The sequence below is a fragment of the Pelophylax lessonae genome (assembly GCF_965119305.1).
Source record: "Pelophylax lessonae genome assembly, chromosome: 1".
Lineage (NCBI taxonomy): Eukaryota > Metazoa > Chordata > Amphibia > Anura > Ranidae > Pelophylax > Pelophylax lessonae.
The window spans coordinates 881,444,126-881,471,129 of record NC_138768.1 but is presented as its reverse complement, the minus strand read 5'-3'; the positions used below and the strand labels follow the sequence as shown (position 1 = coordinate 881,471,129).

Here is a 27,004-nt window from a genome sequence, read left to right as displayed (position 1 = left end):
ATAATGAGTAACTCAGGGGGGCTGGATAACTCATCAAGCAGCATCTCTGGTAATCACCCCCTTCTCTCTGGAACCTTGGAGAAGCTTTCAAAAGTAGAGGGTGGGGTCTAGGAGGATCTGCTTGGAGTTTTGAGGAGGGCCCCAGCCAATCCTCAGTAAATGGGCTGGACGGGGTCGGTCACCTCTTAAATACTTTTGGGTCATGCCAGCAGGGACAGTTGGGTGAAAGATGGAGATGGAGTGCTGTAGAGGATGTCAATGGCGCTTGAAGGTGCCCCCTAGTCTGGGGGGGGGGCGACCTCAGCCTGGGGCTTAGGTGCAGGAGGGACCCTCTACAACATCCTTCTTGGATGCATGGGAGCAGGTGTGAGGACAGCAGGAGAGAGAGTCAGTACGTCCAGGAGATCTCCTGAGTGTCAGTCTGGAGGACTGGGGAGAGTCAGTCAGGAAGGTGGTGAAGTAGCCAGGAGGGCTAGTAAAAGGGGCTTCTGCAGCCAGGAGGGCTCACAGGGCCTGAAGAGGTGGTGCTGGGACCAGTGACCACAGGAGGAAGTGCAGTAAATGTGTTTGTGCTGTCACTCTACATCCTACAAGTATACTGTAGGGGCCTGGGGTCCCTGCCTGTAATGGGCCAGTGCTTCAGACCTTTGCATAGTGACACCATTGGTGATTCTGCAAGCAAGTGAAATGCTGGAGGAAGGAAAGGAACTGAATATAGACTGTATATACTAGGAGTTGTTCCTGAAGTTGTTCCAAAGTCCCACTGTAGGCTGCGGCTCATGCATGTGCAGTAGGGGAGCCAGCTATAGGATATCAGGAAGTCACAGCTGACTCCCAAATCTAAGATAGCGTCATGAAGGAGCAGAAGCCCTGCAGAGATTCAGCAGCATAGAAGACAATGCTGGACTCCAGCAGCTGGTAAGTATCTGTTCCTCAGAAGTCAACAGTCACAGTACCGATAGCGCAGAGTGACATTTTTTTATAATTTGTCTCAGCTGTGACTCTGCAGAGGTTTTACCAGTGGCCTCTACCCCAGTAAAATTCAGTTACTGGTGAAGTCACTACTTGCTCTGTTTGGGATATGACCCAGAATCTATATTAAATATTCCGGTCACAATGTGGGATAATCTACAACATATGACATCCTCTCACACTCTTTTATTTCCTTCATCCAATGACTTTGTTTTTATTTCAGGCTCCACCCTGGAGGATCTCAATGAGGACGGTGATGTTATGTATGAGAATGTAACTGGTCTGCAGCCAGCCAGAGAGCATAGACCGCCTCCAACGCCCCCTATGGGAAGGGGCCATCAGCTGATGGCAGGTAGGGGGTGACACTGGATCATATATTCATGATAAGTCAATGTGAAACTGACAGCGGAAAGCGAGAGAGAGCATTTGTAGCACTAAACTTTATGATCCCAGCAGTATTGTTTAGTTGGTTCCATATGTAGCACCCTCCTAGGTAGGTGATAGTGTAGGTGTGTAGAGTTTTTGGTTTCTCTGCTTAGTAGGGAGACAGCCAGGTAAATCTAGGAGCTGTCTGCTGAATAGAGAGCTGTGATTGGTGGATAGAACCTGCCCAGTGTACTCTGATGTTGCTCATCCTGGCTTGATGTTTCACACTGATCTAATAGTGATACAGTGTATTGGACAGTGAGAGCAGGGGATGTCTTTACAGCCCTGCCCAATAGGCATGGGCGGGGCCCCGGTGCATGCTAGGTAACTGTACTTATACCTGAGGTGCACATTTGGCTCCTGGTATTCAGCTGCAGAGCGGAGTCCAGGTAGGAAGGGGGCTGTCGCCTCTCCCCAGCACAGGCTGCCATGCAGCCTCAGGTGGTCAACCTGAGGGCCAGAAACAGATGCTGAAACCCAGGAACTCTTTTGATGGCTGACTGAGGGAGGATATTCATGGATCTCATCTAATATCACAGAGGAAGGTGACCTGCAACCAGGGCCTTGTGAGTACAGACTTCCTACAGGGATCCTAGAGACTGTTGCTGTTAGAATCCCCCACTTGGTGCTAGAAAGTCAGCAGGTTGGGTGTAAGCTAAAGGGAACACTGGATGGTGTCCGGAATATACAAAGTTCACTAAGTCTGCTGCCAACACAAGCAAAGGACTTCTTCTTCCCATGCAAGTCCTGTATGGTTCAGCAGAAGATCTGCTATTCAGTTCCACTAAAGTGAGGCCAAGTGAGAGTTGTCCTCACCTGTACAAAGTTGAATTTGGAGTATCCCACTAATCCCTTCCCCTATCCAAGTTCTTCAAATAAAACACCAAAAACAGATCCACTAGACTGGTCACTGGTGACAATGAGCGAAAAAGTGTGTGTGCACCTGGCAACGTGTGAAAATACCTGGTATCTGGCAACAGGATAATCAGAGGGAGACCGAAGGTAGTTCTATTCTCAGCAGCTCCTACGGGAGCAGTGCTACACATCCTCTAGTAGATTTCCTCGCGTTACTCCTACCCCCCTAGGAGAAATAATAATTGGGAAAAGTACAGCTTCCCCTCCTCCCTCCCCCTCTGTCCCGGGCCAGCTCTGGTTTATCATGACATTAGGACACCTAGAGACTTAGCAGTGATGGAAATGATTTGGAGGTAGCTCATATCTCACCTCGCGTGATTCTGGTATAGTCCATGTCTTAGTCTATGAAATAACTTTGACATTTCTGTGTTTTAGGCCTCCGTAGGTGCTCTCTGCACCTTTCCCTGGTCTTCCTTCTGCTGTGCCTAATTTTGTCTGTGGCTGTGATTGGACTGACAGTGAAATGTAAGTAATTCCACAAATCTAGTATGTGGTGAGGACAACATTTTCCTCCAGCTCAACCCAATCAGAAGACCCAATCTTACCCAACATTTAATCTGCTGTACATACAGTATGATACAGTGTAGAATTTATAGGTATGGTTCCTGCGCTAACACAGAGAGAGGCAAATAATCACCATAAAATGCTGCATATACTCAAACTGATACTAAGTAAACAGCTGCTGCAAAATATGTGTAGGGGGTTGTAATGCGCTTTAGGGTGTTTTTAAACCAGTTCTTCTTCATACATATATATACACTTTTCTTCCAATTAAAATTCATATATAAATACTATATTCCTGTAACACTCTATTAAAAAAATATAAAGTGCTGGTGTGCTTCAAGTAACGGTGACGACGGTATATTAAACCTACAGTGCTTTAGCATATATATAAAAAATCAATCCGTGCTGATAAATAATCAATAATTATGGAGTGCCTTTCATCCAATTTAACATATAAAGTGCTTAATTCATAAAGTGACCAAGTGCGCCAGTATATAAATATACCATACACAGTGCTTCTATATAAATTTTAAAATATAACAGTACACTCCTTTTGGTGCTAAATAATATATAAGTGTCCGAAAAAACTGAAATAGCATAAATTCAAAGTGATCCGTAGTGCTTTCTATCTTCCTCCACCTTTATTTCCAGTGTTTTGGATTTCTTCAGTGCATACACTTCTAGGTGTCCTAAATGCTCACCTTAATGAGGTAAGCAATACGCCTGTATCACTCAGCCCTCAGTGCCTCTGGTTCCTTTTGGTTCCTTTTATCTCAGCGTCGTTCGTCTCCTTTTGGGGTGATTTCCTTCCCTCCTGGTTAGTGTTTGGTACCTTCTCCTGGGTGTCTTTATCTTTCTTATGGGGGTTGCCTATATTCCTCCCACTCTCGATTCCATAATGTTTCTCTTTACTCCTTGGGGCTCATGTAAATAATAGGGGCCAACATAGTGTAGTAGTTCAAGGTTTTTATTACAAAATTTATAGCCAACTCACATTTAAAATCGCGCTCAATCATCTGTCAGGTCTTGTTCCGGGATCTCCGTTCCGTTCCGATACGTCACTTCTGGGTAATCCTACGCGTTACGTCACGGCCACACGTGACTTCCTCAGGGCAGTGTAGAATACTCAATTTCCTAAATTAGACAATAGTGAACTGAATCCTTATTGATTGCCTACTGAACACTTTGATCTGGTTTAATATGTCTGTTTTACATCTCGCAGATGTCCAGGTGTCTGGTGATTTACAAACGTTGGTGACTGATCACCGTACAATGAGCAGCAGTTTGACTCAGACCCTCAGGAGCAGAGAGGACCTCCTGGAATCAATTAGAAGACAGTTAGAGGCCACCAAGACTGAGTTGGAGAAGACCCATCAGGAGCTGAGGAAAGTGTCACAGGACAATCGGTTTCTGGACAATAGTCTGAAGAGCAAGGAGGATCACCTGGAGTCGTTGAACAAAGATCTGATGGCCACCAAGACTCAGCTGGAGAAGACCCGCTTGGACCTAGAGAAGGCAGAACAGGGTAATACAGATGTGAACAATGCTCTGTTGCAGTGCCAGCAGGAGGAACAGGAGTCTACAGAGCATAGACAAATAGCAGAGGAAACAAGTTCAAAACTGGACAAGTGCAACCAAGATATTAGAGGTATTCATCCAAATCTTTATTTTTTCCAAATCATTTTCAAGTACTTTCACTTCTTAAAAGTTAAAAGAAAAGACAGAGGTCTTATTGAGATTGACGGCCATTGTGATCATAAGGCAGTCTTAACCACTTAAGCCCCGGAAGATTTTACCCCCTTCCTGACCAGGGGGTATTTTGCGATTCGGCACTGCGTGACTTTAACGGACAATTGCGCGGTCGTGCGGCGCTGTACCTAAACGAATTTGACGTCCTTTTTTTCCCACAAACAGGGCTTTCTTTTGGTGGTATTTGATCACCTGTGCGATTTTTTGATCATGCACTATAAACAAAAAAAGAGCGTCAATTTAGCAAAAATAGCAATATTTTTCAAATTTTTTTATATGAAATTCCCCCCCAAAAAAATGTAAAAATCAAAATTTTTTAACATTTTCGGCCAATTTGTTTTATGCTACATATGTTTGGTAAAAAAAAATCACAAAAAGCATATTTTGATTGGTTTGCGCAAAAGATATCGCGTTTACTAACAAAGGGAAAGATTTTTGTCATTTTTGTTGTTTTTTTTTTAACGCGTAATGGCGGCGATCTGCGTTTTTTTTGCGGTACTGCGACATTGCAGCGGACAGATCGGACCCTTGACTGACATTTTTGACACTTTTGGGGTTACCAGTGACATTTCTACAGTAATCAGTGCTATACATATGCACTGTTACTGCAAAATGACACTGGTAGTGAAGGGGTTAACTTTATTTGAGAGGGAGGGGCTGTGTGTGTCCCTAGGGGCGTGATTCTAACTGTGATTGGCTGTGGGTTGAGCTGTAGAAACAATAATCAACGGTCCTACATAGTAGAACCGTGTGATCACAGTTTCTACACAGGGGAGAATGACAGGCGGCTTGTTTACATCAGCCGCCTGCCTTTCTCCCTCTGCAGTGGCGATCGCAGAGTGACCGGCGGACATCGGGTCTGCTGGTCACACGTGCGGGGGGGTCCGTGACCACGCGGGAGTGGGAGCGCGCATCCGGCGGCACGCGCTCGCTCCCTAGACCCTCACAGGCTAGCGACGTAGATCTACGTCGCTTTGCCTGTGAGGGGCTGACTGCCGACGTAAATCGTCGTTAGGCAGTCGGCAAGTGGTTAAGTAGAAGACTAGTATTGGCCACCACAGAGTATAGATGTTTGCCCCTTGCATCGGGCTTGGAATGAGTTACAGAAAGACCTTCTTTCATTGGTCTTGGTAGCATTGGCCTGTGATTACCCAGCCAGCTTGTATTATATCATTAGAGGGTGGCTTTAATGACTTTATACCCTGCATCACTGCCAAGCCTAAGGCAGTCAGGTGAGACAAAGCCAGTTAGCATTTAACGCTGGTGACAGCAATGACAAAATGGGTTCCTGGATCTTAATCAATCTTGCAACTCCTTACAAGCTTGTTAAGCCTCTATGTACAATTACATATAATGGGTTTATCACTGTGGGGTGGAATTGACGTTTATAAGTGTAGCACCCTTGTCTTAAAGCAGGGTTGATATTAAATTTAGTTTGCTGGGCAGTAACTAGCTTGGCTATATTAATACTGTGGTAAATTGGAATTCCTCTTAATCTGGGTTTGGCTGCGGTTCTCCCTTCCGTCAGTAGGTGGTACTGTTGCCTCTGACACTAGAGTGAGAATTACAGTTAAACAAACTGTTAAAGCGGAGTTCCAGCCTAACCGCACACTCACCTGTCCCACGGTCCAGCGATGCGCCGCCTTCTCCCTCTCTGCTCTGCGGCACCGGCATCACTGATGTGGGCACCCGGCTGTGACAGTTTGCTGCTTCACAGCCGGGTACGCACTGCGCATGCGCGAGTTGCGATATGCGTCGTGATTGCCCGGCAATCTTCTGGGACCTCTGACATGTCCCAGAAGATTGCAGGGAGGGAGGGAGAGAGGAGAACTTCCGCTCAGGGCGCCGCGGCGCTCCGAGCGGACGTGGGAGCGGGTACCTGTCAAAACTAGGTACCCGCTCCCCCCCCAAAAAAATGACATGCCAAATGTGGCATGTCAGGGGGTTAGGACTATTTAAAGTGGAAGTTCCACTTTTGGGTGGAACTCCGCTTTAACCACTTTACCACTAGAGCATTTTGCTGTCTTACGTCCAGGCCACTTTTTGTGATTCGGTGCTGTGCGACTTTAACTGACAATTGCACGGTCATGCAACGCCGTACCCAAACGAAATTTACGTCCTTTTTTTCCCACAAACAGAGCTTTCTTTTGGTGGTATTTGATCACCTGTGCGATTTTTACTTTTTGCGCTATAAACAAAAAAAGAGCGTTTATTTTGAAAAAATAACAATATTTTTAACATTTTTTTATATGAAATTCCCCCCAAAAAAGATGTAAAAACCAATTTTTTTTAAATTTTTGGCCAATTTGTTTTCTGCTACCCATGTTTGGTAAAAAAAAAATCGCAATAAGCGTATTTTGATTGGTTTGCGCAAAAGTTATTGCGTTTACTAACTACGGGAAAGATTTCTGTCATTTTTGGTGTTTTTATTTTTAACGAGTAAGGGCGGCGATCTGCGATTTTTTTTTGCGGGACTGCGACATTGCGGCGGACATATCGGACCCTTGACTGACATTTTTGACACTTTTGGGGGTACCAGTGACATTACTACAGTAATCAGTGCTATACATATGCACTGTTACTGTAAAAATGACACTGGCAGGGAAGGGGTTAATTTTATTGGAGAGGGAGGGGTTAATGTATGCCTGGCGCTTGCTAACGTGTGGGGGGGGGAGGTGACTGCGTGAGCCAGGGACAGATCGCATGTTCAGCTATGCTGAACACTCCGATCTGTCACTCCCTGTCACTTAGGAGATCCGCCCGCTCTGTTTACACAAGCGGGCGGATCTCCAAACTGGATTCCCCGACAATCGGGGCAGAGCAGCGGCGATCGCCGCAGCTCCTCCCCTGGCCTGACTCCCGCTGTGAATGAAAACAGCGGGAGCGTGCCTCCGGCGGCGCGCGAGCGCCGCCTACAGGGGTAGGAGTCTAGCGACGTAGGTCTACGTCGCTAGACGATAACGAGCCACTTTGCCGCAGTAGCAGCACAGTGGCTAGTGTTAAAGTGGTTAATATCCATGTCTCTCTTAGCCAATTACAGTGTGGCTGCGGCATGCTGGGAGAGTCTATTTAACTGAGGGGAGGTCCAATAATCGCTCTCACTTCCCGCCCGGACCCCCTTCGGAAAGGGTGTGTGCTGCTATGCTTCTGCTGGCTAGGCCTAAAGCCTGGGGCCTAGCCACATGTCTGGGACTCTGCTGATGAGAGCCAGCGACCTGCTTGAAAGATAGCATCCACAGAGATCCAGTAATCTGTGTGAGTTACCTGCCTGTTTCATATGGAAGACAGCTGTCCAGCCAGTACAGACCGCAAAAGAGATTGAATCTGGTGGAGAGGAGTTGCCTCCCAGATCAATCTGAAGCTTTATGGATACTGAATGAACCTCAAGTTCTGTTATCCTGTACCGCTGTCTGAGTACCTGTCTTTTTGTAATCGGAGTCTGCCAAATTGACTGTTCTCCAAGGGTGTCCTTGGCCCTACCCCTCTTTTCCTCAATTTATTCTTGTCCTGTTGAGAAGAAATAAACTCTTCTGTTACTTCAGCATAAAAGTGACTGGCGCCCATCGTTTCTTCTACTTTTATCATTACCCACCATGCCTGGCAATCCACACCCAAAGGAGGTATGTAGGCCCTCTCTACCCCTGAGTGTCACCACCAGGCCCTAAGGGGTTTCAGGGGGCCGTTACATAAGCACAGTCTATGGCTTTGTGCTTTTCCAGTCTTGTTATTGGGTCATTTTGTGCTATGACTGGATAGAGGAGAGTCTGATCTAAGCACCTCGCTGGTCATCTTCCTTCAATAGGTTTGGCCTCTATTCTTGGTTTCCGCTATTGAAAATAAAGACTAGACCAACAGAGAAAAGTAGTTCTGGAACCCTAAGGTTGTCTTATTGGTACAGGAGTTGTGGCGGTATTTTTAGGGTGTGTTCAGATTCTGTGTTGGCAGTAGACATGCGTGTTTCGTTTCATTAGGATTTGTTTTTTTGGACAAAATTTTTATTTATTTTTTCATTTATTTTATTCCATGGACAAAGAAACGAATCCCAACAAATCCAAAAAAAGGTATAACAAAATTAACAAATGCATTTGTTTCATTCACATCATGGTTCAGGCCCATGGGAAAATTAATTACATTTTTCAAATTTGTTTGATAATTCGGATTCGGATAATAAATGGATATGAATTTTGTTCCATTTGGTAATTCGAAAGCACATGACGTCAGCTGATATTGTCTAATCAGCTCATGCTATTTTCTCTGGTGGGTTGGATTAGAGTACGGAAATATTGAATCCTTACAATTCAAATCTGTCTGATTTGATAATATATATACAGTATCTCAAAAAAGTAAGTACGCCCCTCACATCTTAGCAAACATTTTATTCTATCTTTTCATGTGACAACACTGAAGAAATGACACTTTGCTACAATGTAAAGTAGTGAGTGTACAGCTTGTATAACAGTGTAAATTTGCTGTCCCCTCAAAATAACTCAACACACAGCCATTAATGTCTAAACCGCTGGCAACAAAAGTGAGTACACCCCTAAGTGACAATCTCCAAATTGGGCCCAAGGTGTGAATATTTTGTGTGGCCACCATTATTTTCCAGCACTGCCTTAACCCTCTTGGGCATGGAGTTCACCAGAGCTTCACAGGTTGCCACTGGAGTCCTCTTCCACTCCTCCATGATGACATCACAGAGCTGGTGAATGTTAGAGATCTTGCGCTCCTCCACCTTTCATTTGAGGATGCCCCACCGATGCTCAATAGGGTTTAGGTCTGGAGACATGCTTGGCCAGTCCATCACCTTTACCCTCAGCTTCTTTAGCAATGCAGTGGTCGACTTGGAGGTGTTTTTGGGGTCGTTATCATGTTGGAATACTGCCCTGTGGCCCAGTCTCTGAAGGGAGGGGATCATGCTCTGCTTCAGTATGTCACAGTACATGTTGGCATTCATGGTTCCCTCAATGAACTGTACCTCCCCAGTGCCGGCAGCACTCATACAGCCCCAGACCATGACACTCCCACCCCCATGCTTGACTGTAGGCAAGGCACACTTGTCTTTGTACTCCTCACCTGGTTGCCGCCACACACGCCTGACACCATCTGAACCAAATAAGTTTATCTTGGTCTCATCAGACCACAGGAGATGGTTCCAGTAATCCATGTCCTTAGTCTCCTTATCATCAGCAAACTTTTTTCGGGTTTTCTTTTGCATCATCTTTCGAAGAGGCTTCCTTCTGGGACGACAGCCATGCAGACCAATTTGATGCAGCATACGGCGTATGGTCTGACCACTGACAGGCTGACCCCCCCAAGGGGGAAGTATCGCCCTCTGAACATGACCCATTTAACTAAATAGAGGTGGGCTAAAACCATGTGCAATGCATGCGGTTGCGGTACACTAGTGTGGGGTTTAAGGGGTTAAAAGAGTGGTGAGGAGGAGCTATAATGGTGTCCCACTGCCTGTTAAATGCCCTCTGAACAGTGATCCAAATACTGGAGGTTTTCATTTAGAAAAGTGTTCATTTTTTCACCCTATGATATTAAAGCAAAGAGCAGCCCCTTACTGGTCCCCTGCCAGCACTGCCTGCTCCTCCTTTTCTGTCTGTGCCCCCATAGCAAGCTGCTTGCTATTGGGGGGGGCACATTTGGGGGCTCGCTCCTGAGCCGGGCTGTGTATGTCTGTAGACACAAACAGTGCAGCTTAGCCCTGCCCCACTCCCCCTGCTCCCTCCTTATAGGATTTGATTTAAAGAAGCTGCTGCAGACAGGGCAGTGCTGGATTGAGAAAAGACTCAAGTAAGTTTTTAAGGGAGGGTATTGAAACATTTTGCAGAGAATGCATTAAAGTAAAAGAAAAAAAATGTTTGCCTTTAGAACCAGTTACTCCATTTACACTTACCTGAGCCTGATCTCGATCCAGTGCTGTCCCTAAAAGCAGCATCTCCCTCTGTTCTCTCTCCTCACTGGACAGAATAATAGCAGAAGGAGCCATTGGCTTCTGCTGCTGTCAATCAAATCCTGTGACACAGGAGTAGTGCGGGATTGGGTCAGGGCCGTCTTTAATATTGATTGGACCCTGGGCAAACATTTTCTTGGGCCCTCCCAAATGCACTTATCAACTGTTTGCAGTAAGTGCAGGCTCAAGAGGCAGCTGCTTTGGGCCCCACAACAATGACTGGGCCCGGGGCAGCTGCCCCTTTTGCCCCGTGGTGTTCTATGAACACAGACAGTGAGGCTAGGGAGTGAGCCTGCACCAGTATCCCCCTTAGCAAGCGGTCTTCTGGGCAGGGGGGTGGCTACTGGGAAGGTAGGAGGAGCTAAGAGCGCCAGCGGGGGACCCGGGAAGAGGAGGATCGGGGTTGCTCTGTGCAAAACCATTACACAGAGCAGGTTTTAGCTTTTACTGCTGTAGGGAGACGGTGCTACCAAAGCCTGAACAGAAAAGATTGATGGATATGTCACCTACTGGAGAAGTCCCTGATATAAAACATGGTCCATCACATTGTGTACCCCGGTCCTCAGTCTCTGCTTCTTGTCTTTCAGATGTTTGTTTTGAAGGATGGGTCCTCTATAGAAAGAAATGTTTCTGGTTTTCTGAAGAAGAAGAATACTGGGGAAAAAGTGACTTAGATTGTTAAAGGAGAGATTCCAACCTCGTCATTGTGCCGTATTCTGACACCGATCTCCAGGTAAGGACCATACAATACAATGGGAATCAGTGATTCCATCTATGACAATGTTCTCAAAAATGTAACAGTTTTCCTATGTCACAAAATGTAACCATTGTTTCCAGACCTTCATCTGGACAACAAACCTGAAGGGCTTATACAAGATGTGTGAATGGCTCTATATTTAGGATGTATCCAGGGCCGGTGCTAGACCTTTTTGCTCCCTAGGAAAAACCAGCTACTTGCACCCCCTCCCAAAAAATAAAGGCTGCAAATGCAGCCTGTGCAGGGATGCTTTCTTACTTCCTTGCCAACATTAACACTATGTGGAGACTGGGGAGCTGGGAGGATGTGATGTTGTGCGCAGCATGGCTTGCATGGCACCTCATTGGCTGGATACCTCTTCTCATTGATTGGCTGAAGTTTGCAGGAGATGGCTTCCTCTCCAGCTAACATCATCCAATCCTGCAGCTGTATGTGGGATGTTGGCGCAGTGTGTGGGGAACAGGGCAGCCATCAGAAATTTTGGGGCCCCTTAGACTGCTTTAGGCCGGGGCCCCCCTGGACATGACCCCCCTTACATCATAGATTATCCCTTTCATTAGGATCCCCAAAGTCCCCACCCTTTCATCAGGGTCTCCAGAGTCCCCCCTCCTTTCATTAGTGTCCCCAGAGTCAATACCCCCCTTACATCAGGGTCCTAAGAGTCCCCCCTCCATTCATTAGTGTCCCCAGAGTCAATTCCCCCCTTACATCAGGGTCCTAAGAGTCCCCCCTCCATTCATTAGTGTCCCCAGAGTCAATTCCCCCCTTACATCAGGGTCCTAAGAGTCCCCCCTCCATTCATTAGTGTCCCCAGAGTCAATACCCCCCTTACATCAGGGTCCTAAGAGTCCCCTCTCTTTAAACCAGGGTCCCCAGAGTTCCTCCCCTTTCATTAGGATCCCAAAGCCCCACCTACATCAGGGTCCACATCCTTCCCACTGTCCACACACCAGACACACAACAAACAATAGCCTGCACCACCCAGCAGTTTGTCAGCAGACTGGTCTGCTGGGCCACCACACACACACACACACACAGATCTCCAACTGGCAGATCGGCTCGTTTACAATCTGCATGCAATCTGCCAACACACAGTGCAAAATGCGTACAGATTGGCAATGAGCTTAGACCAAGCACATACTGTAAACACCAAAATGTAACAATCTCTCCAGAGATATAAGTCCTAGCTTAGTACACAGAAGTCACTTATTAATTTTATAATTTAAAGTGGTTGTAAACCTCAATCATTAAATTTGACCAGAGCACATATATATATATATATATATATATATATATATATATATATATATATATATATATCGTGTTGACTTGTCTCTCTCCAAGGATCGAAGCGTGGTTTCTCTCTGGTGCTTCATTCCTCTGTTATCAGAGAAGTTTTCCGACACTTGAAATAACATGAGCTAAAAATTTGTGTCGGGGAGGGAGATAAGCACTGAGCTTGTCTATTCAGAATACATCTCTGCATGTTCCTTCATTCCTTTGCCTATGTGGAGGGGGGGGGGGTGACCCTTTCCTCCAATCAGCTCTCACACAGTGTCTCAGAGCTGTAACTGCAGTTCTCCACTTCCTCACAGATTCAGAAGGATGTTATTACTTTGAAGGGGTGTACAGAAGAAAGGGATGTAGATATACATGTAAAACTTATGTAGGGAGATTTGTTTAATCTCTGTGTATTATCTGAGGCTGTTCACTTCACTGGGTATATGTGAAGGTTCACATCCACTCTAACCACTTGCCGATCGGCTGCCATGCATTTACTGCGGCAGTGTGGCTCTATTGCACGAAACGGTGTACCTGTACGTTGTTTCATTCTAAAACCACTAGATGGCGCGCTCCTGCAGCCAGAAGCATGATTGTGCCGTGATTGGCTAGGGGGGATGTCAATCAGCGGGTCTGGTGGACCCAATGCCCACTGGGCACCCGCGATCATCCCCGGGAGAGGCAGAATGGCAGTCCACCTATGTAAACAAGGCAGATCGGCGTTCTGCAAAAGGGACAAGATGGAGATCTGGTGTTCCTGCTAAGCAGTAACCCAGATCTCTGTCTTCCTCAAATCAGTGCATCCCCCCCCCCCCCACAGGCCGAAAGCTCTCATAGGGAACACATTTAACCCTTTGATCACCCCTGATGTTAACCCCTTCCCTGCCAGTTTCTTTAGTACAGTAACAGTGTATTTGTTTTTAGCACTGATCACTGTACTTGTGTCGCTGGCCCCCAAAAAATGTCAGTCAGGGGTCCGATTTGTTCACCGCAATGTCGCAGTCCCGCTAAAAATCGCAGATCGCCGCCATTGCTAGTAAAAAAATAAATAAATAAATGAAAATGCCATAAATCTTTCCCCTAGTTTGTAGACACAATAACTTTTGTGCAAACCAATCAATAAACACTTATTGGGATTTTTTTTACCAAAAATATGTAGCAGAATACATATCAGATTAAATTAATGAAAAAATTAGATTGTTTTTTAAAAAAATGTATTGGATGTTTTATAGCAGAAAGTAAAAAATGTTGTTTTTTTCAAAATTGCTGCTGTTTTTTTTAATTTATAGCGCAAAAAATAAAAACCGCAGAGGTAATCCGATACCACTAAAAGAAAGCTCTATTCGTGGGGACATCATTTTTTTTTTGGGTACAGCATCGCACAACTGCCCAATTGTCAGTTAAAATAACGCAGTGCCGAATCTCAAAAAAATGGCCTGGTCATTAAGGGGTAAAACCTTCCGGAAGTGGTTAATATCCCGAAAGTGGGCAGTGCATAAAATATATACAAAGCAATTACAAAAAAGACAAAAAGACACACAATTGGCTATTTACTATGAAAATAAAAGGGATAAAAACAGAAATAAACTTTACCGAAGTTTATCCTTTAACCATTTAAGCCCCGGAGGATTTGGCTGCTCAAAGACCTGGCCCTATTTTGAGGTTCGGCACTGCGTGATTTTAACGGACAATTGCGCGGTCGTGCGACGCTGTACCTAAACAAAATTGAAGTCCTTTTTTTTTCCACAAATAGAGCTTTCTTTTGGTGGTATTTGATCACCTGTGCGATTTTTATTTTTTGCACTATAAACAAAAAAAGAGCGACAATTTTGAAAAAATAACAATATTTTTCACATTTTTTTATATGAAATTCTAAAAAAAAAAATGTAAAAATCTAAATTTTTTAACATTTTAGGCCAATTTGTTTTCTGCTACCTATGTTTGGTAAAAAAAAATAGCAATAAGCGTATTTTGATTGGTTTGCTCAAAAGTTATCGCGTCTACAAACTAAGGGAAATATTTTTGTCATTTTTATTGCTTTTTTTTTTTTTAACTAGTAATGGCAGTGATCTCCAATTTTTTTTTTGCGGGACTGCGACATTGCAGCGGACAGATCGGACCCCTGACTGACATTTTATACACTTTTGGGGTTACCAGTGACATTACTGCAGTAATCAGTGCTAGAAATATGCACTGTTACTGTCTTTTCATCCCCACATCCAATCGCTGTCCAAAGCCCGCCGCCTCAACCTTTGCAACATCTCCAAGATAAGTCCCTTCCTAACCAATGATACCACAAAGCTCCTAATTTACTTCCTGGCCATCTCCTGCCTCGACTACTGCAACTCTGTCACGTACCTGGGAGGAGTCTGAGTTGACGAGGTCGGCCTCTCTTATATCTCCGGCCCAGACCCCACTGAAGGTGAGACAGAGGGTGTCAAAGGCCAGGAGGGACACGAGTGCCTGTGGTTGTTGATGGATCAGGATAGGCTGCTTGTCTGGATCCTGGAAACTGGAACATGCAATGCTGTATGGAACATGTGCAGCAGATAGCCAGGCAAGCACTCGGGTAGTTCTGAGAGACAGAGTCAGAGTAGTAGGAAAGCCAGGGTCATCAACAGGCGGTGCAGCAGGGTACCAAATCGTAAGCAGAGCAAAAGTCAGGGAAGGAGCCGGGTCAGGTTTAGCAGAGAAGCAGAAGCAGAATCCAAGTCCAAGTTCAGAATAAGCCAGGTCAGCAACAGGGAAGCATACAGGTATCATCAGGTCACAGGAAACAGCTGAAGATCAGTCAGCACAGGAAACAGGAATGAACTTCCTTTAAATAGCCTGTCTGGCACCACGCCCATTAGTCATTCTTCTGGGAATAGCCTGTGCATGGCCACGCCCCAGACGTCTCACAGGGATTCCCTGACATTGCCCCCCCCCCTTAAGGGCAGCCTCCGGATGCCCAACATAGACCGTTTTTCCGGATGTTTTAGAAGGTAGGCTCGTAACAATCGAGGAGCATGGACGTTTGAAGCAGGTTCCCAGGAATTATCCTCAGGGCCATAGCCCTTCCACTTGATAAGAAGCTGTGTCCGACCACCCCTTCTTCTACAGTCCAGAATAGACTCCACCTCAAATTCTTCATTACCTTCGATCAAAAGGGGAGCAGGAACTTCAGGACCACGATCTGGAAAGGGGTTGGGAACTGCTGACTTCAGTAAAGAAACGTGGAACACGGGATGGATCTTCAGATTACCTGGTAAGATTAATTCGAATGCCACAGAATTGATCTTCTTCCTGATAGAAAATGGACCTAGGTATCTTGGGCCAAGCTTTTTTGAGGGACACTTTAGTCTCAGGTTTGCTGTAGATAGCCAGACCTTATCCCCCGGTTTTAAATTCAAATTCCCTCTCCTTCTTCTATCAAAAAATTTTTTATTACCAGCCTGTGCCTTCAAAATGGTTTCCCGCAAAAGCTGACTGTTGGCATTAAGAAAATTTAGTCTTTCTTGTACAGCTGGTACAGCAGATTCCATAGGTAACTCAGGTAGGAAGGAGGGGTGATATCCATAATTGGCATAGAAAGGAGACTGCTTGGTGGCGGAATGAACGGAGTTATTATAAGCAAATTCCGCTAAAGGGAGGAGTAACACCCAGTCGTCTTGAGAAAAAGAAGAGAAGCACCTTAAATATTGTTCAAGAGTTTGGTTTGTCCTCTCGGTCTGTCCGTTTGTTTGTGGGTGGAAGGCAGAAGACAAACAAAGTTCAATGTTTAATGCTTCACATAAAGCTTTCCAAAACTTGGAAGTGAACTGCACCCCACGATCAGAGACAATGCTGGCTGGAATGCCATGCAATCTCACCACTTCTTTGATAAACGTGGAGGCAGTTTCGGAGGCAGAGGGAGTTCCTTTCAGAGGTATAAAGTGTGCCACCTTGGAAAGACGATCAACTACGGCAAAGGTAGTTGTAAACCCTTCAGATGGAGGAAGTTCCACAATAAAGTCCATAGAGATCATACTCCATGGTTTTTCAGGTACGGGGAGGGATTCCAATAGGCCCCAGGTCTTGGCCCGATCAGACTTGTTTCTGAGACACACAGAGCAGGATCTGACATAGTTTTTACAGTCCTTTAACCAATCTGGCCACCAAAAGGAACGGGAGACCAAATCAGAGGTTTTATGGATACCAAAGTGTCCAGCCAGAAGATGATCATGACACTTCTTAAGAATGGTGACCCTCAGTTGTTCGGGAATAAAAATTTGTTCCTTATGGAAATAAAGTCCATCCCTCTGCTGGAGATGCAAGTTCAGAGGAGGTGGGGAGTTTGCAACTGTCCCCTTGATCTGTGACATCAAGTCTGTTTGCAAGAGTAGGAAATTCTTAGCTGGCAAGATGGTGTCAGGTTCAGGAGGTGGAGCTGGTTCAGGAAACATGCGAGAAAGGGCATCAGGTTTGCAATTCTTAGAGCCCGGACGAAAAGTTATATGGAACACAAATCGAGAGAAGAAAAGTGCCCATCTTGCCTGTCGAGGTCTTAATCATTTCGCGGTTCTTAAATATTCTAAGTTCTTATGGTCTGTAAAAATAAAGATAGGGTGTGCAGCCCCCTCCAGTAGGTAGCGCCATTCCTCCAGGGCAGCCTTTATGGCTAACAGTTCACGATCTCCTACGTCATAGTTCCTCTCAGAGGAGCTTAATTTTCTGGAGAAAAAGGCAATAGGCTAGAGTAGGGACTTGGCTCCTTGTCGTTGGGATAGTATAGCCCCGACCGCATTTTCAGAGGCATCCACTTCAAGTACATAGGCTACAGCGGGATCTGGGTGTTTTAAAATGGGAGCGGAAGTAAACAGAGTCTTTAATAGTTCAAAGGCGGCTTGAGCCTCTGGAGTCCATTTGAATGGGGTAAACTGTTTGGTCAGCTGTGTGATGGGGGATATGATGCCAGAAAAGTTCTTTATAAACTTCCTGTAAAAATTAGCGAAGCCCACAAAGCGCTGTACTGCTTTCTTGTCCTCGGGGGCAGGCCATTCCAGTACGGCAGATACCTTTTGCGGGTCCATAGCAATGCCATCCGCAGAGATAATGAGTCCCAGAAATTGGATAACCTGTTTTTCGAACTCACATTTCTCCGCCTTTGCGTAAAGACGGTGTTGGCGAAGTCTGTCCAGTACCTTCTTTACATGGTTTCTGTGTAGGTCGAGAGAACTGGAAAATACAAGGATATCATCCAAGTATACGATGACAAACAAATCAAGATAGTCCCGAAATATATCATTAACAAGATGTTGGAATGTGGCTGGGGCATTACAAAGACCGAATGGCATGACCAGATATTCAAAATGCCCAAAGCGCGTTCGAAACGCGGTCTTCCATTCGTCTCCTACACGAATTCTGACTAGGTTGTAGGCACCCCTCAAATCAAGTTTGGAGAACACCTGTGCCCCTCGTAACCTCTGGAAAAGTTCGGGAATTAGGGGAAGAGGATAACGATTCTTGACAGTTATCTTATTGAGATCGCGATAATCCACACAGGGCCTAAGGGTATGGTCCTTTTTCTCAACAAAGAATATGCCCGCTCCTGCGGGTGAAGTGGAGGGTCGGATGAATCCTTTTTCCAGGCTTTCATTAATTTAGTTACGGAGAGTCTCTAATTCAAGCTCAGAGAGAGGGTAGATCCGGCCAAAAGGTATTTCAGCCCCTGGCAACAGTTCAATGGGGCAATCGTATGTACGATGGGGAGGAAGAGAATCAGCGCTCTTTTTATTGAAAACATCCAGGTATTCGTGGTAAACTGTAGGTACCAGTTTCAAGACTTCGGGGTCCGGGTGGATACCAAGGAGAGAGGTAACAGTAAGAGACTCCTCAGGAACACAGTGTGCCCGGCAGTAGGGAGAAGAGAAGGAAATCTCACCCGTGAGCCAATTGATGCTAGGGTTATGGGCCTTCAGCCAGGGTATACCAAGAATGACAGGAAACATGGGTGATGTTATAACGTCCAGGCAAAGGAATTCTTGATGACCAGAGGAGGAAGAGCAGAAAATTGGAGCCGTCTCTTGTGTCACTGGACCAGACTTGATACCAGAGCCATCAGCCAGGTGAACAACAAACCCTTGTTTCTTGGTACAGAGAGGTAGATTGTGTTGGGCTGCAAATGTCACATCCACAAAACAGCTACAGGCCCCAGAGTCTATAATAGCAGGAACAGAGATAGTCTTTTCAGGAAGTTTCAGATGGCAAAGCAAGATGAGATGTGTTTGATTAGTCCCGGGTGGATGCATCATAGAAATCCAGTTAGAGGAGGTTCTGCAAGGCCTCACAGAACAAATCTGAATGTGGTGACCGGCATCGCCACAGTAGAGGCAGAGATTGGAGCGATACCGTCGAAGACGTTCCGATGTGGACAGAGGGGATCTCTGGAAACTCTTTCGTGAAGGGTAGTGAGGTACCTCTGGGGGGTTAACGGTAATGAGAGGAGTATCAGCCCCAAACTCCGGGCGGACCAAAGGAGCCTTGTTAGCTCTTTCGGCTTGCCTCTCACGTAGCCTCCGGTCAATCTGGATGACAAGGTTCACCAGGTCTTCTAAGGCCGTTGGTACCCCCACCCTGGCAAGTTCATCCTTTAGGGCATCAGACAAACCAAGACGGAACTGATGATGGAGGGCCGAATGGTTCCACAGAGTATCGGCACTCCATACACGGAAATCTGTCACATAATCCTCCACAGGCCTTAGGCCTTGCTTTAACTTGCTAAGCTTTGATTCAGCAGTCCGATGACAAAAAGGATCTGCGTATAGCTGGGACATGGCAGAAAAAAAAGAGTCCATGGTTGTCAAGGCTGGATCGTGTTGTTCCCGAAGATGGAAAGCCCAGGATTGGGGCTCATCCTGAAGGAGCGAGATAATGAACCCCACCTTGGTATCTTGTGAAGAGAAGGTTCGAGGCAACAGGGAAAAGTATAGTTCACAAGAATTACGAAAAGTCCGAAATTTTCTTCGATTTCCAGAAAAACGTTCAGGAATGGGAACCCGAGGTTCCGGGTGGAAATCTGCCGCACAGGATGTGCTGGGCTCCGTCAGAGAAGAGTCATTTTTGCGGGCCGATAATTGATCTTCGATGCAATCCAATTTTCCTTGCAGGCTTTGTACCATGTGGGATATTGCAGAGATCGATCGGCAAACGTTCTCCAGTGGAGAGACCTCCCTTTCAGACTCCATAGTTGGCTGACTGATACTGTCACGTACCTGGGAGGAGTCTGAGTTGACGAGGTCGGCCTCTCTTATATCTCCGGCCCAGACCCCACTGAAGGTGAGACAGAGGGTGTCAAAGGCCAGGAGGGACACGAGTGCCTGTGGTTGTTGATGGATCAGGATAGGCTGCTTGTCCGGATCCTGGAAACTGGAACATGCAATGCTGTATGGAACATGTGCAGCAGATAGCCAGGCAAGCACTCGGGTAGTTCTGAGAGACAGAGTCAGAGTAGTAGGAAAGCCAGGGTCATCAACAGGCGGTGCAGCAGGGTACCAAATCGTAAGCAGAGCCAAAGTCAGGGACGGAGCCGGGTCAGGTTTAGCAGAGAAGCAGAAGCAGAATCCAAGTCCAAGTTCAGAACAAGCCAGGTCAGCAACAGGGAAGCATACAGGTATCATCAGGTCACAGGAAACAGCTGAAGATCAGTCAGCACAGGAAACAGGAATGAACTTCCTTTAAATAGCCTGTCTGGCACCACGCCCATTAGTCATTCTTCTGGGAATAGCCTGTGCATGGCCACGCCCCAGACGTCTCACAGGGATTCCCTGACATTCTCACTCCTCATTGGCTTACCTTGACATAGGCTGTCCCCCCTTCAGTCCATTCAGTGTCCACTATTCCTCTCTGCCAATCCCTCCACTGGCTTCCATTCAGTGTCTACTACCCCTCTGCACCAATCCCTCCACAGGCTTCCATTCAGTGTTCACTACTCCTCTCTGCCAATCCCTCCACTGGCTTTGATTTAGTGTCCACCAGCCCTCTGTATCAATCCCTCCACTGCCTTCCATTCAGTGTCCACCACCCCACTGTGCCATTCCCTCCACTGGCTTCCATTCAGTGTCCACTACTCCTCTCTGCCAATCCCTCCACTGGCTTCCATTCAGTGTCCACTACTCCTCTCTGCCAATCCCTCCACTGGCTTCCATTCAGTGTCCACTACTCCTCTCTGCCAATTCCTCCACTGGCTTCCATCTAGTGTCCACCACCACTCCTCTCTGCTAATCCTTCCACTGACTTCCATTCAGTGTCCTCCACTCCTCTCTGCTAATCCCTCCACTGACCTCCATTCAGTGTCCTCCACCCCTCTTTGCTAATCCCTCCACTGACTTCCATTCAGTGATCTCCACCCCTCTCTCCCAATACCTCTACTGGCTTTTATTCAGTGTCCTCCACCCATCTCTGCCAATCCCTCCACTGGCCTCCATTCAGTGTCCACTGCTCTTCTCTGCCAATCCCTCCACTGGTCTCCGCTCTCCCAACAAATTAAATTCAAAATACTAACAACAATTTTCAAAGCCATCCACAACTCCCCAGCTACATCACAAACCTAATCACAAAATACCAACCTAACCATTCTCTTTGTTCCTCCCAAGTCCTCCTGTTCTCTAGTTCCCTTGTCACCTCTTCCCCTGCTCATCTCCAGGACTTTTCTAGACTCTCTCCCATCCTCTGAAACTCTCTACCACAGTCTGTCTGGCTATCTTCTACTCTGTCCACTTGTGATCCCTGAAAACTCTTCTCTTCATAGAAGCCTATCTGGCCCCCACTTAACACTTAACAACTCTACTTTTATTTTCTCCATCAGCTCATTCCCCACAGTTTTTTACCTTTTGCATCACTTAACCCTCTCTCTGAGATTGTAAACTCCAACGAGCAGAGCCCTCTGATTCCTCCTGTATTGAATTGTATTGTAACTGTACTGTCTGCCCCCATGTTGTAAAGCGCTGAGAAAACTGTTGGCGCTATATAAATCCTGTAAAATAATAATAATATTAATCTGGGCTATAAAACAGTGATGATAAGCCAAATTGCCCTGGGTTCTGTTCGGCAGAGGTTCAAAAAAAGTCCGGACGTCAAACCCAAACCCCATTATAATCAATAGGATCCAAATATATCAAATTAAAAATGCCCATTTTCTGGGATAATAGGTAGGTTGTCTAAAAAAATAGCATGGGGTTGGGCACTGCCCTGGGGAACATGTACTAATGGGAAAAAAATGTAAAAAAAAAAGAAAAAGAATTATTGTGACCAGGAGCAGTAGTTTTTTTTTTATAGCACTGACCAAGGCCATCTTACCGAATGGGCACAATGGGCAGTTGCCCGGGGGCCCCACTTGCCCGGAGGGCCCCACCTGCCTATTGACCCAGCCCCATTAGTCCCGATTCCCGTGTACATTTCTGCCGTCTAACTTAGCAAGTGGCAAGCGACTGTTGGCCCCATGCTGCTATCAGGCCACTTGGGCCGTGGAGGGGGAGCCCACAACTGCAGAAATGCCTGTCTGCCTCCACAGGAACAGGCACACACAGGACAGCCGAGTCTGACTCTCGTCCGTGTGTGTGTTCACCGGACCCAGCCGCCCAACTTGGAAGCGGTCATTAGCCTGGCACTGCATTGCCCGGGGCCCTTTAATACTCCCTCTCTACAAGACTCTGGTCCGGCCACATCTGGAGTATTCCGTCCAGTTCTGGGAACCGGTCCTCAGGAAGGATGTGCTGGAACTGGAGAGAGTCCAGAGAAGGGCAACAAAAATAATTAGGGGAATGGAGGACATCAGCTATGAGGAAAGACTACAAGCACTGAACTTATTCTCTCTGGAGAAGAGACGATTGAGGGGGGATATGATATCAATGTACAAATACTGTACTGGTGATGACCCTAGCATAAGGAACAAACTATTCAGAGAAAGGGAATACAATAAGACACGTGGCCACTCACTAAAACTAGAGTAATGGCGGTTTAACCTTAAAATACGCAGGGGGTTCTTCACTGTAAGAGCGGTAAGGATGTGGAATTCTCTTCCACAAGCAGTCATATCAGCAGGGAGCATCGATAGTTTCAAAAAACTATTAGATGGGCACCTTAAAGACCACAACATACAGGGGTATACAATGTACAACATACAGGGTATACAATGTACAACATACAGGGGTATACAATGTACAACATACAGGGGTATACAATGTACAACATACAGGGTATACAATGTACAACATACAGGGTATACAATGTACAACATACAGGGGTATACAATGTACAACATACAGGGTATACAATGTACAACATACAGGGGTATACAATGTACAACATACAGGGGTATACAATGTACAACATACAGGGTATACAATGTACAACATACAGGGGTATACAATGTACAACATACAGGGGTATACAATGTACAACATACAGGGTATACAATGTACAACATACAGGGGTATACAATGTACAACATACAGGGGTATACAATGTACAACATACAGGGGGTATACAATGTACAACATACAGGGGTATACAATGTACAACATACAGGGGTATACAATGTACAACATACAGGGGTATACAATGTACAACATACAGGGGGTATACAATGTACAACATACAGGGGTATACAATGTACAACATACAGGGGTATACAATGTACAACATACAGGGGTATACAATGTACAACATACAGGGGTATACAATGTACAACATACAGGGGTATACAATGTATGGTTAACAGCAAACACACACACATATCATAGGTTGAACTGGATGGACTGATGTCTTTTTTCAACCTCACTATGTAACTATGTAATGCTCTTAAGATGGCACTGGCACTGACATTTACAAAGGAAAAAAGGACCAGAGGGTCTATACAGTGGCTGTCAACTAAGAAAGTGTAGGGGGCTTCAATTATGGCCCCTGAGAGCACCTAAGGGCCACACATAATATTCAATATATGACAGAAGACTGTCAGAGACATCAGAAAAATTAGAGGCGGTGATCAGAGGCTGCAGACGTGCAACAGTGGTGGTCGGAGACTGAAGACACATCACAGGAGATAGGGAAAGACTGGAGACACGCTACATGAAACTGCTAGATCACTGTCATTATTGCCTTTTTACAAATGAATCCTTCCATTACTGACTGCTGAGGTCCCCAAAGGGCCCCCATAGCAAGTACTAAGGGGCCATAGGTTGGGCACTAGGGGTTCATTATATATTGTGGGGACCTCTGGAGGGATCTGTGTATTGTTTTTTTTTTTCTAAGAAGATATAGATTGCCTCCCAAAATGCATACCATACCCTTTGAGTCGGGTATGGATTTTAAAGGGGTACCTCATACAAAAAAAAAAATGAGAGGTCCCCCAGGAAATTCATACCAGTCACTTGGCTGAAAATAATATTCCTTGTCATTAGTGCTTTGTAAATTAAGCCCTTTGTATCTGCTCTGATCTGTTAATTTTTGCATTAATACTTCCATTTTTATTTTTAGAAATTCATAGGGGAGAAAAAACGAAGCTACTGGGTTGGTATGGAATGGAATAAGCGGGATAAAGATTGGGAATGGCCCAAGGACTATCCATCAAGCAGGCAAGTATGACACAATTCCTTTTGGTAAGATGCCTAAATTTGATCTCCTGGCACAAAAACTTTAATTTAAATATATTCATCAATAATCACAAAGGATAATCCACATTGTGAGCATCAAAAGCCTTTGCAAGCCCAGATATCACCTTGTAAAAGTAACAGTGGCATCATCACTGTGCAGAGAGCAGAGCAGTGGGAGGGGCCTGTAAGCAGGTGGAAGTTAGGGTTGCCACCTGTCCGGGATTCATTAGGTGGACTTAAACCCAGACACATTATTCAGACCAGGCTGTGGTTCCCCAAGTAACCAAGATAGTCACACACAAATCTGATGACATCAGGGAACTGCAGGCGGCTGTCTGGGGGCAGGTTTCAGCATCACTGGGGAGCAGGGCCATAATGTCAGCAAGAGCAATTTGGCCACACCCACTGTTTGCTGCAGCCCCCTATGTGCACCGCATTACTACTTTCCTTCGGGCACCCAAAGGTGTCCCAAGCCGCTAAAGTGTTCGTGGTTTGGCTTGAAGAAAAGATGGCAACCCTAGTGGAAGTGGTCATTAGGGATGATCAAACTTTTCAAAAGTTCGGTTTGACCAGAACACCCGAACTTCCCGAAAGTTCGGCCCGGATTTCAGAACCCCATTGAAATCAATGAGACCTGAACTTCGGTAATCAAAAAACACCATTTTGAAGCCCCAAAACCCAATAAATGCCCCTAAAAAGTGCCTAGGGTTCTGGGTCATGCCCCAGGGACTATTAATCACACAAAAAAAAGTTCTTAAAAATTGTCATTTTTGATAGAGAGCCAATTATTGAAAAAATTATTGAAAAAAAAAAAAAGAGATTTCTTTGGATTTAGTGTCGGGGGGGGGGGGGGTCTAAAAAGTGTACCTGTGAAGTTTCAGCTCTGTAGCATGTCCAGAACCAGAAAAAAAGTTTGTTTGTATTAGAATTAATATAGAACAGGGATATGGCTCCGCTATTTTCACACTTTGCCGGTTTTGTAGCAAGCGTTTTTTTGGGCATTTTTTGGGGGTTATTGGAGTCAGGCATAACATCAGAACTTCTGTATAGGGGTATGTATACACACACACATGTATGTATATATACACATACACATATATAGGTGTGAAAGTAGCAGAACACTATACTTGCGCTAATGAAATTATTAACACCCATATGGCTTCTCTGCTATCACACCTATATATGTGTATGTGTATAAATACATATAAGTGTGTGTGTATATATACCCGTATACACAAGTTCAGATGTTTTGCCTGCCTCCAAAGACCCCCAAAAAATGCCCAAAAAAACACCTGCGCCAAAAAAAAATGCCCAGGTGTGTTATTGCAGGCGTTTTTTTGGGCATTGTTTTGGGGTCTTTGGAGGCAGGCATGACATCTGAACTTCTGTGTAGGGGTATATATACACACACACATGTATGAATATATACACATACACATAAATAGGTGTGAAAGTAGCAGAACACTATGCTTGCGCTAATGAAATAATTAACAGGAATATGTCTCCGCTCCTTTCACACCTATATATGTGTAGGTGTATATATACATATAAGTGTGTGTGTATATATACCCCTATACAGAAGGTCAGATGTTTTGCCTGCCTCCAAAGACCCCAAAAAAATGCCCAAAAAAACGCCTGCGCCAAAAAAATTGCCCAGGTGTGTTATTGCAGGCGTTTTTTTGGGCATTTTTTTGGGGTAGACTGCCTGAACCAAGATGGCCACCAGAGTCACATGGGCCACCACCAGCATCCAATTAGATAGCTGCCCCAGTCCAGGAAATCATAAAGGAACCATGCTTCTCTCAACTTCCTTTCCCTCTGCAATGCGTTTGAGCGCCACCTGCAGAGAAAGAAGAAAGCTTACATACAGAAAACTACAGGAGGGGGTGGAGACAAGACCAGTCACCCTGTACAAGGAGATTTATCCTGGGTTCACACTAGTGCGATGCAGGAACCAGCGCCATTCTAGTACGGGCTCCCGCATCGCATCTCCCCCACAGGCAGTTCCCACTGCCCTCTGCAAACCGCTACAGGTGTCAATACAAAGTTAATGACACGCCCAGATCAATTCGCAGATCGCAGTGCGAACTTTCGATTCGGACAGAAATCGACCCATTAAGACCCATGCAATCCAATTCCAGTGCAGGAAAAAAAAAAGGTTCCTGCACCTTTTTCATGTGAATCCAATGCGAGTTCAGCCGTACAACTGTATGGCTGAATTTGCATTTGCACAGACATCACATGTAACCTGCACAGCAATGCGGTGTGAATCACATGCAATATCTGACATCGCATATGTGTGAACCCAGGCTCAAGAAGAATACAAAGGACCAATAGATTTAGAAAATGTTTACTTATCCCAGAGTTCTGCTGTAACCACTTGCCGACTGCCTAATGTACATTTACTGCGGCAAAGTGGCTCTACTGCGCAAAATCCCATACCTGTACGTCATTTTGTGCAAAAGCCACTAGATCGTGCACGATTGGACAGAAAGGGAGCCAATCAGTGGGTCCGGCGGACCCGAGTGTCCGCAGGCCACCCGTGATCGGTCCTGAGAGAGGCAGATCGCCGTTCTGACAGGGAAGAAGATAGAGATCTTGTGTTCCTGCTAAGCAGGAACACGAATCTCTGTCTTCATCCAGTCAGAGCACATCCCCAACACAGTAAGAACTCCCAGGGAACACATTTAACCCTTTGATCGCCCCTGGTGTTAACCCCTTCCCTGCCAGTGTCATTAGTACAGTGACAGTGCAAATTTTTTTAGCACTGGTCAGGTCACTGTATTAGTGTTACTGACAAAATGTTTGGCAATAGTTTATAAATGAACAATG

At 45.6% G+C, this 27,004-nt stretch overlaps 1 protein-coding gene across 2 annotated transcripts in view; it reads left to right on the top strand.

Annotated features, from left to right (window-relative positions):
* The window catches only part of LOC309562271 (uncharacterized protein), a 34,874-nt gene extending 10,719 nt beyond the window's left edge, over positions 1 to 24,155 (top strand). The window contains exons 2-6 of one of the 2 annotated variants that reach the window (XM_082266391.1): positions 1,196 to 1,324; positions 2,689 to 2,778; positions 4,040 to 4,465; positions 11,113 to 11,258; positions 24,057 to 24,155. In XM_082266391.1, the coding sequence (XP_082122517.1) occupies positions 1,196 to 1,324; positions 2,689 to 2,778; positions 4,040 to 4,465; positions 11,113 to 11,207 (740 nt within the window). In that variant the 3' untranslated portion in view covers positions 11,208 to 11,258; positions 24,057 to 24,155. The remainder of the gene's footprint in view (positions 1 to 1,195; positions 1,325 to 2,688; positions 2,779 to 4,039; positions 4,466 to 11,112; positions 11,259 to 24,056) is intronic. The other variant, XM_082266392.1, reaches the window with a different exon arrangement.
* The last annotated feature ends 2,849 nt before the right edge of the window (positions 24,156 to 27,004 follow it).